This window comes from Rana temporaria, chromosome 3 (assembly GCF_905171775.1).
Source record: "Rana temporaria chromosome 3, aRanTem1.1, whole genome shotgun sequence".
Lineage (NCBI taxonomy): Eukaryota > Metazoa > Chordata > Amphibia > Anura > Ranidae > Rana > Rana temporaria.
The window spans coordinates 165,732,469-165,750,414 of NC_053491.1; the positions used below are offsets into that span (position 1 = coordinate 165,732,469).

The 17,946-nt window shown below is 47.5% G+C and overlaps 1 protein-coding gene across 2 annotated transcripts in view; it reads left to right on the forward strand.

Moving 5' to 3' along the window:
- Positions 1 to 17,946, forward strand: part of ASZ1 (ankyrin repeat, SAM and basic leucine zipper domain containing 1) — a 479,027-nt gene that overhangs the window by 300,385 nt on the left and 160,696 nt on the right. For both annotated transcript variants that reach the window (XM_040343761.1, XM_040343762.1), the window contains one exon: positions 10,382 to 10,438. In XM_040343761.1, coding sequence (XP_040199695.1) covers positions 10,382 to 10,438 — 57 coding nt within the window. The remainder of the gene's footprint in view (positions 1 to 10,381; positions 10,439 to 17,946) is intronic.

Consider the following 17,946-nt stretch of genomic DNA (forward strand, 5'->3'; position numbering starts at 1 on the left):
GTATGCGTCAGAAGAAAATACGCAACTTCCGGACTGTCTCCATTCACAGAAACGACAATTCCCAGGGAACAGATGCGTTAATACAGCCTTGGAACTTCCATCTGGCTTACACCTTCCCTCTGTTTCAACTATTTCAGTTGGTACTGAGGAAGATTCAGAAGGAGAAGGTGGAAGTAATTCTAATTACTCCATTCTGGCCAAAAAGGGCTTGGTTTACCTCCATTCTTCGAATGGCAGTCAGGCCGCTCCGGCAGGACTCACTTCTACAGGGTCCGATATACCATCCGGAGGTGGCCTGCCTAAGCCGCACGGCGTGGTATCTGAGAGGCAGTTATTGAGACGAAAAGGTCTGTCTCGACCACTTGTGACTACCTTGCTTTCCAATAGAAAGTTGGTTACCAGGAAGATCTATGCTAAATACTGGAAGGTCTACAACTCCTGGTGTCACTCGTCTAATAGAGTAGTGTAAAATCTAGTGTCAGTTCTGAAATTTCTTCAGAATGGAGCAGAAAAAGTTTTATCAGTCAGTACACTTAAAGTGCAGATAGCCGCGTTGGGAGTTTTTCTGGAAAGGCCTATATCTTCAGAGCGGTTAGTTTCAAGATTTTTCAAGGGGCTTTCTAGATCCAGACCAGCTCCCGTGAGACACTTCCCCAGTTGGGATTTGTCAGTGGTTCTCGAGACACTATATAAGGAACCCTTTGAACCGTTACAATACATTTCTCTAAAGTACCTTACTCTGAAAATGGTGTTCCTAGTGGCAATTATGACAGCCAGCAGAATCCGTGAGTTGCACGCCCTGTCAATAAAGAAATCCTTCCTATCTGTCTACGCGGACAGGGTTGTACTAAAGATTGATGCAGCCTTTCTACCAAAAGTGGCGTCATCCCTCAACCGGTCGCAGGAAATTGTCATACCGACCTTCTGCTCTAATTCTTCAGGGGCGAATGAACACCACTTCCACATGTTGGATGTGAGAAGAACCTTACTACATTACCTTGAAGTGACCAAGGATTTTCGATCTTCAGACTCCTTATTCATACTTTTTTCAGGGAAAGAGAAGGGCCACCAACCGTCTAAGGGGTCAATAGCTAGATGGCTAAAAGACGTTCCTCTGAAAGCCTACTCCCAAGCAGGGCTATCCCCCCCATTGGGAAATTGGAGCACACTCTACTAGAGCTCAGGCCACTACATGGGCAGAAATAGCTGGTGCCATCCCAGATCAGATCTGCAAGGCGGCTACGTGGTCAAGTTACCTTACGTTCGTCCGTCATTACAGACTGGATCTTCTGTCAGCAAGCGATCAGGCTTTTGGCAGAAAGGTCTTGCAGGCTGTGGCCCTCCCTAAATGGGCAAGTCTCTGTTATCCTCTCAGGGTGCTGTCCTGAAAGACGATAAGGGAAAAGTCAAGTTAGACTTACCGGTAACTTGTTTTCCATGAGTCTTTCAGGACAGCAGCAACCCGCCTTATTGTTTTGAATATTATGCTGTGACTAACCATACTCTGATTATGTGTTCCAGCTTGGGCCGGAGGTTTCTCTACTACTACTACTGATAAGTGGAAGGAGCCTCCCTTTTAAGAAGTTTGGTGGAGGTGAGTTTCCTGTCAAGTGGGTGGAGCCAAGCTCTCAAGGTGCTGTCCTGAAAGACTCATGAAAAACTAGTTATCGGTAAGTCTAACTTGACTTTTTCAACATTTCTTACAAATGTGTGAAAAGTGTGGCATGCATATGTATTCAGCCCTCCTGAGTCAATACTTTTGTAGAACCACCTTTCGCTGCAAGTCTTTTTGGGGGTGTCTACCAGCTTTGCACATCTAGAAAATGACATTTATGCGCAGTCATCTTTGAAAAATAGCTCAAGCTCTGATTGGATGGAGAGCATCTGAACAGTAATTTTCAAGTCTTGCCACAGATTCTCAATTGGATTTAGGTCTGGACTTTGTGACTGGACCAATCTAACACATGAATATATGCTTTGATCTAAACCAGGGGTCTCAAAGTACCGGCCCGCGGACTGGTTTTAAATGGCCCGCAGGCAGGGCGGATGCCGCAGAAGTGTAGATCGAGGTGCATGAAGAGTAGCGCAGGAAGCGTCTGTCATAAGTTCACTTGTGTCTCATGTCACACTGCTACTCCCCGGCGGCCCCTCCTCTCTTCTCGTCCATCCCCATTTGCTTGTGACATTATCTGAGATGGACGAGAAGAGAGGGGGGGCTGCCGGGCAGTAGCAGCGTGACATGAGAGACAAGTGAACTTATGACACACATCCTGCGCTACTCTGCCTTTGAAGAAAACAACAAGTAAATGCTGACCTGTGCCCTGATGTGCTCTCATGTGCCCTGATGTGCTCTCATGTGCCCTGATGTGCTCTCATGTGCCCTGATGTGCTCTCATGTGCCCTGATGTGCTCTCATGTGCTCTCATGTGCCCTGATGTGCTCTCATGTCTCCATGTGCTCTCATGTGCCCTGATGTGCTCTCATGTCTCCATGTGCTCCCTCATGTGACCTGATGTGCTCCCTCATGTAACCTGATGTGCTCCCTCATGTGACCTGATGTGCTCCCATGTGCCCCATGTACCCTCATGTGCCTCATGTACCCTGATGTGCTGGGCTCTGTACATCAGGGTACCCTGTACCCTGATGTGCCATGTGCCCTGTCCTGATGTGCTGTGCCCCATGTGCCCTGATGTGCTCTCATGTGCCCCATGTTCCCTGATTGTGCCCTGGTGTGCTCGTATGGGCCCCATGTGCCCTGATTGTGCCCTGATGTGGCCCATGTACCCTGATGTGCCATGGGGCACATCAGGGCACAATCAGGGAACATGGGGCACACCAGGGAACATGGGGCACACCAGGGAAAATGGGGCACACCAGGGAACATGGGGCACACCAGGGAACATGGGGCACATGAGAGCACATCAGGGCACAGCACATCAGGACAGGGCACATCAGGGCAGGACACATGGCACATCAGGGTACAAAGCCCAGCACATCGGGGCACATGGCACATCAGGGCACATGAAACAGCACATCAAGGTACAAAGCCCAGCACATCAGGGTACATGGGGTACCCTGATGTGCTGGGCTTTGCACCCTGATGTGCTGTTTCATGTGCCCTGTACCCTGATGTGCCATGTGCTTTGTCCTGATGTGCTGTGCTCTGATGTGCCATGTCCTGTACCCTGATGTGCCCTGTGCCCTGATGTGCTCTCATGTGCCCCATGTTCCCTGATTGTGCCCTGATATGCCCCATGTGCCCTGATGTGCTCTGATTGTGCCCCATGTACCCTGATGTGGCCCATGTACCCTGATGTGCCCCATGTACCCTGATGTGCTGGGCTTTGTACCCTGATGTGCTGTTTCATGTGCCCTGTACCCTGATGTGCCATGTGCCCTGTCCTGATGTGCCATGTCCTGCACTTAAGTTTGGTGTTTTTCTTTGTTTTACACTCGGATCTTTCTCCCCGTTACTTGGAGAGGTAAGTGCCACAACCTATACCCCCCCTGCTCCTCCTTTCTAAAATAGCGCATACCTTGCTGGCTTTTAGCCCTCAGGCTCTGTCCCGAGCTCTAAAACGCCCTTGTCCTTGTTACTGGTCGACCTAATACCCCCTGTTTCCATGGCTTCCTTAAAGCGGAGTTCCACCCAAAAATGAAACTTCCTCTTGAAGTGATTGTGACCCCCTGTGGCATGTAATTTTTTTTTGGGGGGGGGGGGAGGAACAGATGCCTTCTTTTTAGAGGCACCCAACTTCCTCTTCCTCCCGGCGCTCAGTGGTGCCAGAAGGAAGTTCACCTCTCCCCCCCTCGTCACAGGTCCCAGAAGATTGCCCGAGCCATTCACAGCAAGCAGCGCGGCTCGTGCATGCGCAAGTGCGTGCCTGGCTGTGAAGCCACAGTCGTGTGCCCACAGTTACAATGCCCATGCTGCAGAGAGGACGGGGAGAGGAGCGAGGCTTCATTTGTCCGCATCACTGGACTATGGAACATGTGAGTGTCCAATTATTAAGTCAGCAGCTACACTTTTTGTAGCTGCTTACTTTTTAATGGTTGGAACGCCGCTTTAAAGCTAAACTTTGTTTCTCTTATCGTCCATGGACGGACACAGCTTCTTAAATCTTGACAAGTGGGTTATGTTCCCTGTTTACAGGAGAGGACTAGGCAGAAACATGTTAAATAATTAAATACATGTTACATTAACAGATTTAAACAGCTCAGCCCAGGGGGCGGTCCCTCCTCACTGCAGGATGCAGCCTCAGTTTCGTTCTGCCTAGCAAGGAGAAGGACGTATGGCTCCCTTTGGGCCCAGCGCCCTGAGGAGAAATTGTATTTTATTTTACTTTTTCTTGAAGAATCTTTTTTCAACTGTCGGCTGAGAGACAGGCTGGATAATATAGAGCCTTGTAGTCTACTCAGTCCGACCAGCAAGCGTGGGCACACCTTTGCAAAGAGGCTGGGTCTGCCACGCCATGCCCCATGACTCCTGGGGTGGCCGGTGAGCTTTGCTCCGAGGTCCACATATGACTGGGCTGTGGTGTTGTCTCACTCAGTGGACCGGGCCGACAGCTACCTCCATTGCGGTTGTAGTTCTGTCAGGAATGCGTCAGCGAGTCCTCGCTCGGACGGGTAAGTACAGTCCCTCCTGCTTCGGTGGGTTGGTACGGCTGGGCATTCCTGGGGTTTGGGGTCCTCTTCTCCTCCCTTCCCTGCTCCTTTTCCCTTGCTGCATTGCCGCGGTCAGGGGGAGGGGGCCTTCGTGTGGGGACTGTGTTATCTGGCCTGTGTTTTTTCTATTTTGTATGGGGCTTTCCTGTGAGGGGTTTTTCACTGTTAAAAAGCCCTAGGAGGCTTTTCCTGTTTTAAACCTGGCATTTTGCCGGCATTTGGCACACAGGTCCCTGCAGTTAACTCACGGTTCTTTTCCTCTCACACGCTGTGTGCTGAGAGCGGACGGCAGCGCTAGGCAGTCTGCTCCTTAGGTGAGTCCCCTGGGTACCACTGATCAGCGCAGCTAGTGGGTGAGAGGCCCTGAATAGGGCTCTAGGAGCCTTTGTTTATTTGCAAGGACAGGTGTGCATATTATACATACACACTATGTAAATATTATTAATGTTTGGAGTCAGTATCTGGGTCCTTCCCCAACATGCTGGTGGTGGCAGCAGGTGTTAGCACCTGGGATTCCCACAGAGGTTTTATTAGTCCTAGACACGTTTGTGCCAGGGTGGGGGTGGACTGCGGACGGGCGGTAAAAGAGTGCACCCTTCCCCCGTTATCCCCTGGGGAATGCTCTGTTATGGAGCCATGGACCAGGTACCTGGGTAGTAAAAAAAAAAAGCAGGATAAGGCATTTTTTGGGTGCGCTTCTCACTGCTGCAAGGGACTCTCTTAAGCTGGATAGTGCAGCTGGGTTTCCACCAAGGGATCACACAAATCAGACCGCTCTGTGTAGGTTTTTTTCTTCTGTGCCCTTCTTTGATTGATTATTTCTAAGGCCCCATGCACACGAGACGCTGCTAAACTCGAGTTCAGAGGCATTTGGGCATTTTTTTTCAACTGCCCCTGAACACATTTAATGTTATCCTATGTGTCCATGCACACGATCACGTTTTTTGGCGTTTCAAAGCAGTTGGGTTTAGGGCCGTTTTTCCAAACCCAAAATTTTGGGTTCAGAAGCTTTCAGCTTTTGCGTTTTAGACGCAAATCGCGGCAAAACGCGGCACAAATAGTTTGATTCTGAGCTTGGGGAGGGTCTACAGTGTTTTGGGGATAAACGCTGACAGCCGCAAATCGCGGTAAAACGCCGCAAATCGCGGCAAAGCGCCGCGCAATTCGCGGCAAAAACGGGCGTTTTAAATGCCGTTTTTTGCCTTTGAAAAGCTGAGATTAGAGGCGTTTGTAATAGCGTCTCGTGTGCATGGGGCCTTAGATGCGGAATTAGAAAAAAAAAACTGAGGGCTTTTGTAGTCCCTCACCGCCGGGCGGGAACCCCCACTTGTAAGGATCTGACTGATAGAAGATGCGAAGTACTGACCTGTTCCAGGTTTACCATGCTGGGGTCAGATTGTGGCCACTACTCTGGGGTCTCAGTCGGCGCTGGCGCAATTTTTTGGGAGGTTTTTCAATTACATTGAAAACTCCCATTGGCGGCCATTTTGTCGTAGCCGCGCTATGGTGCAGCTTACATTACGGTCGGCCATTTTCATGTGGCCGCGTTCTGAATGCTCGGCGGCCATCTTGGAGTAGTCCTGACACCCCTAGTGCTGTATACAACTCACGGAGTGAGCATTTTGCACCAGACAGTGGAGGAGCACCGACTCTCTCCCGAAGTTATTAGGCTAGCAGACCAGCTGGTCCAGGGCCTCATATAGGTCTGTGATGCTTCATTGAATGCTGCGCCCTTGTTATCCAGGGCTTCTGTTTCAGATTGGTTTTATGCACACGGTGGTGTAGTGGTTAACTCCATTACTTGGCAGCAAGAGAGTCATTCGTTCGAATCCGGACACTGACGCCAATCTGCCTGGAGCTTGCATTGTCGCTCCCTGTGTTTGCGTGGGTTTCCTCCGGGTACTCTGGTTTCCTCCAAAGGCATGTGTGCATACACCTACATAATATACATACACACTGTGTGCGTATTATTTAGGGCCAACCCTCCCAGGCCGTCAAAGGCCCAGCTGGGGGACTAATCTGTCCCTGGGTGCGTAAGCCGATCACGCCAGCACCCAAAACCTGCCAATGTATGTAGCCTTCCCTCCCTGTCTCTAGGTGGGAGGGGCGGCTTGCAGGTTCACAATTCGGTGAAACCTCCCTGCTCTCCAACCAGTGGGTCTGCGAGGTGGTCTCTTCGGAGTACTAGGTAGGGTTTCCTCCTATCCGCAGAACAAAGTTCTTTCCTCGTGTCTTCCTCTCCCGGCCTGTCGGTCTGCCCTGGGAAGTGTGGGATTTGCTAAGCTGCGGGGTCATTTTACCTTTCCTGCAGGACGAGAGGTTTGGTATTTTCTATGGGCCTCAGGCCCTAAATCCCTTTGTGAACGTCGGGTAGTTCCACATGGAATCCATTTGTTCGGTGGTAGCTGCGCTCCATCCGGGGGACGTCCTGGCGTCCTCGGACATTAGGGACGCATACATGCATGTCCCGTTTTGCGCATGTCAGTGTTTTTTTTTCTGTGCTTCGTGATGAGAGAGGGTCTCTGTCAGCCTGTGGCCCTCCCTTTTGATCTGGCGTCAGCACTATGGGTTTTCAGCTAGGAGCTCGCACTTATCCTAACTTTGTTGGGACAGCGAGGCTTTGCCTCATTGGCTATCAGATGCTCGACCAGGGCGACTTGTCTTTGTGCTTGGGGTGTTTCGGCTCACTTGCAGGAGGTGAGTTGCAAGAGTGTCGAAGTTGGTGGCCAAGTCTAGTGATCTGGTACAGACGCGTCAGTTGCGCTGGTGGCCCTGTGGGGTCTGTATCGGCGACTTTTTGCCGTTCCTCCATGGTAGTTGCTTCCTCGACTGCTCCACAGAGTGGAGGCTGAGGAGATCCTGATGATTCTAATCGCTCCAGATTGACCTCGGCTTCCTTGGTACGCCGATATCGGGCGCCTACTAGCAAAGGTACCCTGGCGGTTGCCAGGGCAGGAGGTCCCTCTGTCTCGAGGTCCCATACTTCCTCCTGTTGTACAGTCACTGACTTGCTCAACATAGTTATTGGAAGCCGGACTTTAGGTGACCGGGGTTTGTCTGACTCGGTCATCTCAACAATGCTGAGGGCACCGTAGTCTTCTTCCGGAGGATCTACCGTCGCACCTGGCAGGCCTACATCTCTTGGTACGAAGGGATGGAGTGACGTCCAGGGTACTGCTGTTTTTAAAGCTTGGAGTGGATCTAAAAATTGCTTAAAGCACCGTTTGGGGGCAGATTTCAGCCTTGGCTGTATTCTTTTAGTGGCCTTATTGCGGCCCGTTCCCTGGTGGGCCCCTTTTTGTGTGCAGGGGGTTTGTCATATACTTTCCCCTCTTGGCCCATCTCTTCCCCCATTAGTTTTGACTCTGGTGCTCTTGGTTCTTCAGGAACCTTCCTTTTGGAAACATCAGAGAGACTTTTCTCTTGACACTATCTCAGAAGGTGGCCCCTTTAGTGGCCTTTACCTCTGTTAGAGGGGTTTCTGAGTTGGCGGTCTTGTCTTGCAAGCCGCCATGCTTGATCCTCCATAAGCATTAGGTGATGGTGTGACCACGACCTTCCCTTCCTCCGAAGGAGGTTTCGGCCTTTCATACTTTAGGCGTGGTACGCGCTTTGCGGGTGTACCAGCCTACTACGGCTCCGTTTCGGAGTTCTGACTCTTTTTTGTGTCGTTGTCTGGTCCACAAAAGGGCCTGGCGGTCTCGTCGGCCACCATTTCTCAGTGGATCAGGCAGGTCGCAATACACGCCTATGCTCTTAAGGGGCGGGCCCCCCTTTGTGGTCACGGCACTTTCGACCAGGGTAATTTTTTTTCTAGACATCATGCGTCGGTCTCACAGGTGTGTGAGGCGGCGACTTGCTCGTCCGTTCACGCTTTTTCCAGAATTTACATGGTTGTTGTGAGTGCATCTTATGATGCTTTTTTCAGCCTCTAGTTTTTGCCGGCGGCTGTTTAAAGTTGCACCTCCTCCGTTGAGGAGCTCTGCTTGTTTTGGGTTGAAGTTAAAATTGGTTTTACTGATATATTTCCCACCCCTCATTTTTGACACTGCTTGGGGACGTCCCACTTGTCAAGATTTAAGGAGCTGTGTCCGTCCATGGACGATAAGAGAAAATAGTATTTTTTGTACTCACCGTTAAATCCTTTTCTCTGAGTCCATGGACGGACACAGCACCCACCCCTCCTTTTTAGGTTTGTCTGCTTGTTAAGAACTGAGGCTGCAGGCTTCAGTGAGGAGGGTTCTGTCTGGAGGGACTGCCCCCTGGGCGGGGCTTTTCAACTCTGTTAATGTAACTTGCATTTAATTATCAAACATGTTTCTGCCTAGTTCTCTCCTGTAAACAGGGAACATTACCCACTTGTCAATATTTAAGAGTTGTGTCCGTCCATGGACTCAGAGAAAAGGATTTTACGGCGAGTACAAAAAATCCTATTTTTATTTCTTTCAAACATGCAAAGGAGGCTGGTCACCAGTGTTTATTTTTATTTTTTAAAGTAGCATTGGGTTTATGTTGTAGGGTAAAAGGCCATTTTGTAACCACCCCTAGCATAGTTCATAGTAAGATTACTAGGGTTGTCCCGATACTAGTATCGGGACCGATACCGAGCATTTGCGCGAGCATTTAGGTTTTAAAAAAAGTGGTATCGGGACAACCCTAAATATTACTACCATTTTAAAGCTTATGTAAAATAGAAATTTTGATTTGCTGACCGATCATAAAAGATACAAATTTGTGCGCAGCAAATAACAGCTGTGACAGGTTACTTGGTTCCATGTATGTCAGTGAGAGGTTGGAAAGGTCAGCTTTCCCTGTCTTGGAAAGGGTTAAACCTGACCCAACAGGTAAACCTCCTATCTCTCCCTAGAGCTCAGTGTGAGAGGCATGCTGAGCTGGATGGACAGGTTGGAGACTGGCTACATTGGAGGAACAAGGTCTGTCACAGATAATTGTTTATTTGGACTGTTATTTTGTTTGTTTTATACTGGAGGCTGGAATAGCCCCTCCAGTACAGTGTAGTGAGGGACACTACTGTTAGCCTCCTAAATTGGAGTAGGCCATTTTGTTTTGTATTTATTTTTGAGTGCAATAAAGCCTTATTTATTGCTTAAGACCAGCGACTTTGCTGCATTACAATATCGCTATTTCTGCGACTTTGTCACACAGCATAGATCAATAAAATTAAAGTAAAATAGGCAAAACTTTTTTTTTTCCTTTTAGACACCGTAAGGGAGGATTATAACCTCTGTCAGATTTTTTTCTTGCCCTGTGTCCCAATGCGAAGATTTCCCTTCACTTCCTGTCTCATTACCAGGAAGTTAGTGGAAATCACTGCAAATGAAGGGAACTCCTTGGGGACCCCTAGGTCACCAGAACTAGTGTCCCAATTGGAAGATTCCCCCTCTCTAACTTTTCTGGGGACAACCCAAAATTGCGGTTTTCTTTTACTTTCACTTTTAATGATAATGGTAAGCATGAAAAATAGAAAATGAATCTCTGTAACGGTGACACAGACAGCAATAAAAGCTGACAGGTCTTCTAATCCCTGTCCACTCTAAACAAAACCCCCACAAAAGTTTTGCCTTTAGTTATTCTTTACATCATTGAGGATTAAATGTAGATGTTCCCTTTAATTATTTAATATAAACCCATGCTGACTGTTTTTATTATACATATGATTATCATATACACATGCCATCCATTTGTCTTGTAGGATTCTGACATAACATTAAGACAGCTGTTAACCTTGGAGGAAGGTGATCTTAAAAAGGTAAGTTCATGAAAACAATTCCTTTTAATACATGCATTTGACAAAAAGAGAGCTGTGCCGTGACTACTTCATCACGGTTCGACCAATCAAACAGCGGCTGCCCCGCAAACCCGGAAGGAAGACTGGGTGAAGATGAAAGCCCTGTCAGCGCGCAGCTGGAGGGTTTTGTTTTCAGGTAAGTCTTTCATAATGTGAGAGTATGGGATGCATACTCGCACATTATGATATTCATTTGCAGAGAGAAGTTTTTGTGTGGTTTGTGTGTTTTTTTTTTTTGCGGTTTACTACCACTTCACGTAAAACTGCCATTCTGTATAGAATTATCGGGCATCTTTAAGGTCTTCTAAAGGGACTTAACACACACTTGGCCTTCTGGAGTTTGGTGTAAGGTTTTTTTTTTTTTTTTAAATCAAAAATAAGTTTATTGTAGCAATACAAACATATAAATATACACAGGCAGATCAATAGAAAATGCAGCAGAATGGAAAAGGGAGGATACAAGATGTACTCCCACAGTGGTATACATCCAAATCTTAAACAATGCAGACACATGCACAAAATGAACGAATCATTATCTACACTTCAGACGTATAGAAGGATGGATATGATATTATACACACTTCATTATGCAAGGCCTTACCACAGAAGCTTAGTCTGACTGTGTATTTCAATAATTAACTCTTTAACTCCGGAAGTATAAAGATAAAACAAAATAGGGATAGGAAGAAAAGAAGGGGAGGGGGAAAGAAAGACAAAGAAAAGAAGAAGAAAAGAGAAAGGATCTTTATTCCTTAGACTGTGGTCCTCAACGTTGTTTCCATCCTCCACCTGGTGTAACAGAGGCTAATATGGAATCCTCACTCCTCATACCCCATCGTTAATACCATTACACCACTCAATATTGAACTATTGTCATTTGTTTTGAGGTATTCATCCCTGTAACAATCTGTCCCTCACCAGTTGAAGGGGTCCCAATCCTGGGACATCTAACCAGGGCTGCCATAGTGAATAAAACTTTTTCGAAGCACCCCTGTGTTGGTATGTCAGTTTTTCCCGAATTAATAAATTATTGACCTGTTTCACCCATAATGTGCCTGTTGGTACCCTCGGCGTAATCCACACCTTCGCAATCTCCTTGCGAGCCAGGTAAAGCAACCGTAGCACCGCAGTGTGACCATTTGGCGACAGGTCAGGTAATTCCAGGACGCCAAGAAGGCAGACCACTGGGTCAGTAATAATTGGTATCTGAAATACCTGGGCTATAGTATCAAGGACATATTTCCAGTACCTAAAGAGTTTCGGGCATTTCCAAAACATGTGCAAGAGATCCCCAGTATGCGCATTACATTTTGGGCACAAAGGTGTATCTCTAAAACCCCATTTATGTAGCCTAGCTGGGGTTCTATATACCCTATGCAATAAATATAAGTGAGAGAGCCTCTGTGATGCCGATACAGATACCAGTGGGGTGGATGTCAGACACAGTTCCCATGCTTCACCATCTATAGGTCCCAAATCCCTTTCCCACCCTCGTCTGCAGGGGAGTTTACTTGCATCATGTGTAGATTGGAGCAATCTTGCATAGACCCTTGATATCATGCCCGCCCGGTCATCAGCAAAGAGCACATCCCTCGTCAGAGGATGCACTGTTACCGCTGGTCGGGCAAGTCTGCTTTCGCATTGTACAGCATGTCTCAGTTGCAAATATTGGTAAAGTTGGGAGTTACATAAACCATATTCCTCTTTCAGGGTCGCAAAGGATTTAAGTATAGTTCCACAGAACAGCTGGGCGATATAATGTATGCCCAACTCTTCCCAGGGGCCAAATCCCTTCAGCTTAAGAAGTTCACAGTAATATCTATTCCTCCATATTGGAGTAAACTGGCAAACTGTCTTGACCTTAAAGATGGTCCTTACATATTCCCATAACTTATTCAGTAGGCTAATTGTGGGTAGTGCAGTAGGGAATTGAGTAAGGCCTGCATCTAGATACACCAGTGCTGGAAGGGCTGAGTCCATTGGGACTATTAGCGATCTTATCGGGTCAGATTCGTCCGCTATTCCCCAATTAGCAAGTTGCTGGAGCTGTGACGCTATGAAATAAAACCGAGAATGCGGAACTGCCATACCCCCCTGATCTTTTGGAAGTTGCAAAGAATGCAGACTAATGCGGGCCAATCCCCCCCCCCCCCCATATCAACTCCCTGAATTGAGAATCTATACGGGTAAACCATCTGTGAGTGATCCAGATCGGGGAGTTGTGAAAAATATATAAAAGTTGAGGTGCCCATATCATCTTAATTAAGTTAACTCTTCCGGTCACGGATAGAGGTAATTTCCTCCAGGCTGAGCATTTCAGCCGTAGTTTCTGCATCAGTTGAGATAGGTTTTTGTCAAGGTATTGGGAGGGGGTTGGCGTGACCTGTATGCCCAAGTTAACGGAATTCATCTACTACTGCAATGTCCTTCGCACAGTCCGGCAAAGGGCTTGACAAGGGATCTAGGGGCATAATAACCGATTTGTTCCAGTTAATACTGAACCCCGAAAGCCGACCAAAGTCAGCAATCAGGCCCATTACATTTTGCAAGGAGCTTGCTGTGTCTCCCAGATATCAATACATACATGTATCTGCTCGCTGCTTAAAATAAAAGCAGCGAGCAGATGCATGTATGTATTGATTTATAATTGGATACAGTTTGCACAGCCATAATGTGTTTAATATGTGAGCTTTGGTAACTGGGACAGAGGCTGTCACATGATCCGATTGCCCCTCCCACAGGCTGATAGACAGACTTATATAATAGATGTCTGTTGCATGTGCTGGATACGCTTCCTGAAGACGGTTTAACTGAAACGTGACGTCGAGGCGGTATCCGAGCGCGCACGCACAGCCACGCACTTCCGGTCTCACTGGTTGATGGACAACTAGCGGTGGAACGCACGCTAGTGGACCAGGACGCGGCCATCTCTTATCTTGTCTTACTATCCCCACCACCTACAGCCTCAGTGCCGGGAACGGGCACCAGCAACAGTAAGAGGCCATTTGGCATTGTAATTTTAACTTTTGTATATTAAATGGTTTTACACTATGGTGGTATCTCTTCTCCTTTCTTGGTACACCATTTGCTGCAATCGCTGACATTGGAACCCAATGAGACCCTGCTGATCCTCATTTAAAACAAGCCTGATTGACCATATTTTAAGTAATCTGGTCAACACCGTGTGGTAAGGAGCCACCCATTATTATTCTGGTGACCTATAGGTGAAGGCGGATCACTTCTTTCTCGCACTTTGGCTATTTTGAAGATTCACAAGCACTTTAGCATTTGCACTTTTCCCTGCGATTTGGGATTTGATTATTTGCATTTTGCACCTGGACTTGATACAACACTGGATCCAATTTGCACTTAACTATTTGCTGGACATTCTTTTAAATTTTTTTTTTTTTTTTTTTCACGGCATTTGGCACTATTGTACTTATAGAGTTTAGACTATAATCTGTTTGTTTTTTCACATAGATTTGGGCACACAGTTACACTGTGTACTACTCAAACGCACATTGTGACACGCATCCACTATTTTGATATAGCGCCCCCCACCTCACTACACAATATATGCAAGTCAGTCACCTGATTTTATTTGGGAGCAGCTTCACTCAGTCACTTGATTTATCAAGTATATAATTTAGTGTAATTCATTTGGCGCGAGATTTATTTTTCCTGTATTGCACATTAGGAGTAAGTAAAACATAGGAATACATGGCAAGCACACAGCAGCAAAAAACAGGACAGCCAGTCACCCCTGGGGGGAGAGTCAGTAGCAGGCCCTCAATCAAGTGCAGGAGAGCACATAACAGGTCCAGGCAGTCCAGCAGAGTTGATGAGACCAGGCCGAGGAGTATCACAAAATGAACAGCAGAGGCAATCACAGGTGGGATAATAAACCCCAAGAGCAGGTAAAATGTAAAGGACGAGGAACCCACAGCCACAGTGTTAGATAAAAAAAGGGATATTAAAAGAAAAAGAAAAAAAGATGTATTCAAAAAATAACAGGCCAACATGGCCAACTTTGCTTGCCTACAGGCAGTGCAAGGCCTGTACCAGGCCCGCATGGGGGCAACAGTGGAAGTGCACCAAGTGTCTAAACTTCTCAACAGCAAGAACAGATAGCCCAGTAGATCTTATTGTGGACTAAATCTCAGCAACTTCTCCGCCTTGGTGGAGGGGAATAGTAGGTAATTGGCAGGATAAGTCTATCAGTGTATTACCCATCTTGTTGAGCACGGTGACGATTACGACCTTCTCGGATTGATTGTTCCTCCCTGTCTAGCCATTGTGCAGCTGATGACGGAAGATCAAAGAAGTGTACAGATCCCAATGCTTCCACCCTTAGCTTGGAGGGGTACAGCATAGCATATTTCACATCTAATGCTCTGAGGCGACGTTTAACATCCAGAAACTTTGCACGTTGCTTTTGCAGCTCAGCAGAAAAATCAGGGAAACAGGAGATCTTGGCATTATCAACTTTCATGGCCTCCGGTTTAATCCTGGCATTGCGCAGTATGGCATCCCTGTCTTTGTAATGCAGAAGTTTAAATAGGAAGGGTCTCGGAGGGGCTCCTGGCTGAGGAGGTCGGGAAGGCACCCTGTGAGCTCTTTCCACCGAGAATAATGGAGTGAAAGCTTCTTTACCAAAAGCAGTCACCAGCCAATTTTCAATAAATTCTACAGGATTCTTCCCTTCAGCTCTCTCAGGTAGACCCACCAGCCTCACGTTATTTCGTCTCATTCTGTTCTCCAATTCCTCTAAACGAGAGGAATGTTGTGTAAGGAGATGATTATTGTAGGAAAGATCCCTTTGCATGGGGGCCATGTCATCCTCTATGGAGCTCACCCTCCCCTCCACAGCAGATGTCCTCTCCCTCAGTTTTTGTGCATCTTGCCTCATGAATGACATCTCTGCTTTCACCCCTTTAATGTCAGCAGTCAGGGAGGTATTGCATGTAGTTATGGCTGCAAATATATCTCTTAATGAGGGTTCATTGTCAGTAGCAGGGCTAGTGGCTGGGCTGGTGAGGGCCTGCGGCCTAGTAGTAGTACTGTTAGGGGTACTCACTGTACTCCATGGAAAGTCCGGGCCTCCACCATCCTCCAGGGGGACCATGTCGTCCGCATCTGACACTCCGCCCGGCATCTCGCTCTGAGCTCCCGGACGAGCATTGGGATCGGTGGTCAGCACTCTGGAGAATAACTTCTCCGCCCCATCTCTGTATTTCTCCTTGGCCGTGCGCTGGGCCTGAGCGCCATCTTGGATCCCCACGCTGTCCTGGGACCGGGCCGCATTCTGTCTCCTAGCCGCCGCCATCGTGCTCGGATCGGGGAACAAGAGACACCGGAGCGATCAGAGAATCTTCCTGCAGCGGTCTGGCGTAAAGAAAGGGTAAGACGGGTATGTATCAGGATGGATTGCAGGAGATTCGGCAGAGAGCAGCAGAAGGTGCGTCCGGCTACATCCGCTGCCTGGCCACGCCTGGTGTAAGGTTTTAATCACTTAAGCCCCTGACCATTTGGTTGGCCAAAGAACAGAGCACTTTTTGCGATTCGGCACTGCGTCACTTTAACTGACAATTGCGCGGTTGTGCGACGTGGCTCCCAAACAAATTTGACATCCTTTTTTTCCCACAAATAGAGCTTTCTTTTGGTGGTATTTGATCACCGATGCGGTTTTTATTTTTTGCGCGATAAACAAAGATAGAGCGACAATTTTGGGAAAAAAAATACTTTTTTTGGTATAATAAATATTCCCCAAAAATATATAAAAAAAACTATATAAGGAGAGATAAGAAGTGATGTACACACTCCACCAGGACTAATGCGGATGAAACACGTTTAACCCTTGACAAGGCTGATTATTTCTACTCATATGTGAGTTTTTAATCCCTTTATATTAAAGATGTTTTAAATATGCTGCACTTGCAGGGCGCCGTTCTCTTCTTCCTTTTTCTAATATTGAGTAGGGTGTCTTCTCTTTTTCCGCCACTAGAGGGAGTAAAGAGCTGAGTTGTACTTGCCATGCTCCAAACAGTGTCAGATCCCATGGACAAGCACACTTCCTCCACTGCAGAGCTCTGCCATAGAATGGCCACCGCTTCTCTCCTCCAGACACTGGGTAAGACACCACAGCACATGGAGGAGGAGGCTCCCCTGGCCCCAGGACAGCCGCCATTTGCCCTAGGCCGCGCATGCATGGGCACGCTTTATCGGCAGAGGAGGAGCAGGGTCGCGGACACGCTAATTTGAAGGATGGTGCTCATTAGAGGAGCCATAAAGGGACACGGATTCGGCAGCTCTTCCCTGGAACGGCAGCATTACGGGGGCACGTAAGCTCTATGTGGTTGGTGGGGCACTCCCAAGAGAGCGACCTACTCTATGCATGAATCTGTGTGTTTAAGTTGCATACTTTATATAGATTGCTAAACTGAGCACAGTAGTATATGCGTTGTGGTGCCTCAGCTTGTTGCTTAGTAATATGTCTTCCCTTAGAAAGAATTCAGGCACTAAGAAAGACCAGAAAGCACCATCGTCTGAGACGGGGCTCTAGCCGTGCCTGCTCAGTACCTTCCTCTCCTGTAATTTCTGATGCACCTGTACAGGAGGAGCCATTGCCACTCTCAGGAGTAGCAACTTCCCCGGTGGTATCTGGGCCTGCATATGTCGCTGAGGACGCTTTGGCTGCAGTGCTGGACAACCTAGAGGGGAGAATCGCTATGCTAATCGCAAAGTCCTCGCAAATGGATAAAAAGCAAAGCAGATATCCTGTGGTTCTAGATCCCCTTTCAGAAAAATCTGAGGAGGAGGATGAGTTAACACCTGCAGAGGAACCCTTCTCTGCTTCCCAGATGCTAAGGTCACAGGTGCAATGTTATGCTGAAACAGTGCGTACTGCATTCAGGTTACCCCCCCCGGAGCTAACTGAATCACCAGTCTCCTCCCTAGGTTTACTAAATTCCCTGCAGGGTGCATGCTCTTTTCCGATGCATCCGTTATTAAGAAAACTAATTTACGCAGACTGGCAACATCCAGATAAGCGTTTCTCACCTCCTAAAAAGTTTGACATTCTTTATCCTATGGAGGAAGAGTTTTCCAAGAAGTGGAGTCTGCCTTCTGTAGATGCAGCTATTTCTTGTATAAATAAAAACCTGACTTGTCCTGTGGATAACGTACAGGTGTTTAAAGATCCTTCGGAAAAGAAATTGGAATCTTTACTAAAATCTTCCTTTTGTTTTGGCTGGTTCAGTTGCCCAACCTGCTGTAGCAGCAGTGGGTATGTCTCGGGTCCTTAAGGATCAGGTTAAACGGGCTGAAGGGTCTGCCTCCAGAAGTCAAATTGTGTCAGAATTTGCCTAAAGCCTTATGTTTTACAATAGATGCTATGAGAGATTTGATTTAGCAAGCATCTCGCCTCACACTCCAGCTGGTGCATATGCGCAGAATTCTTTGGCTAAAGC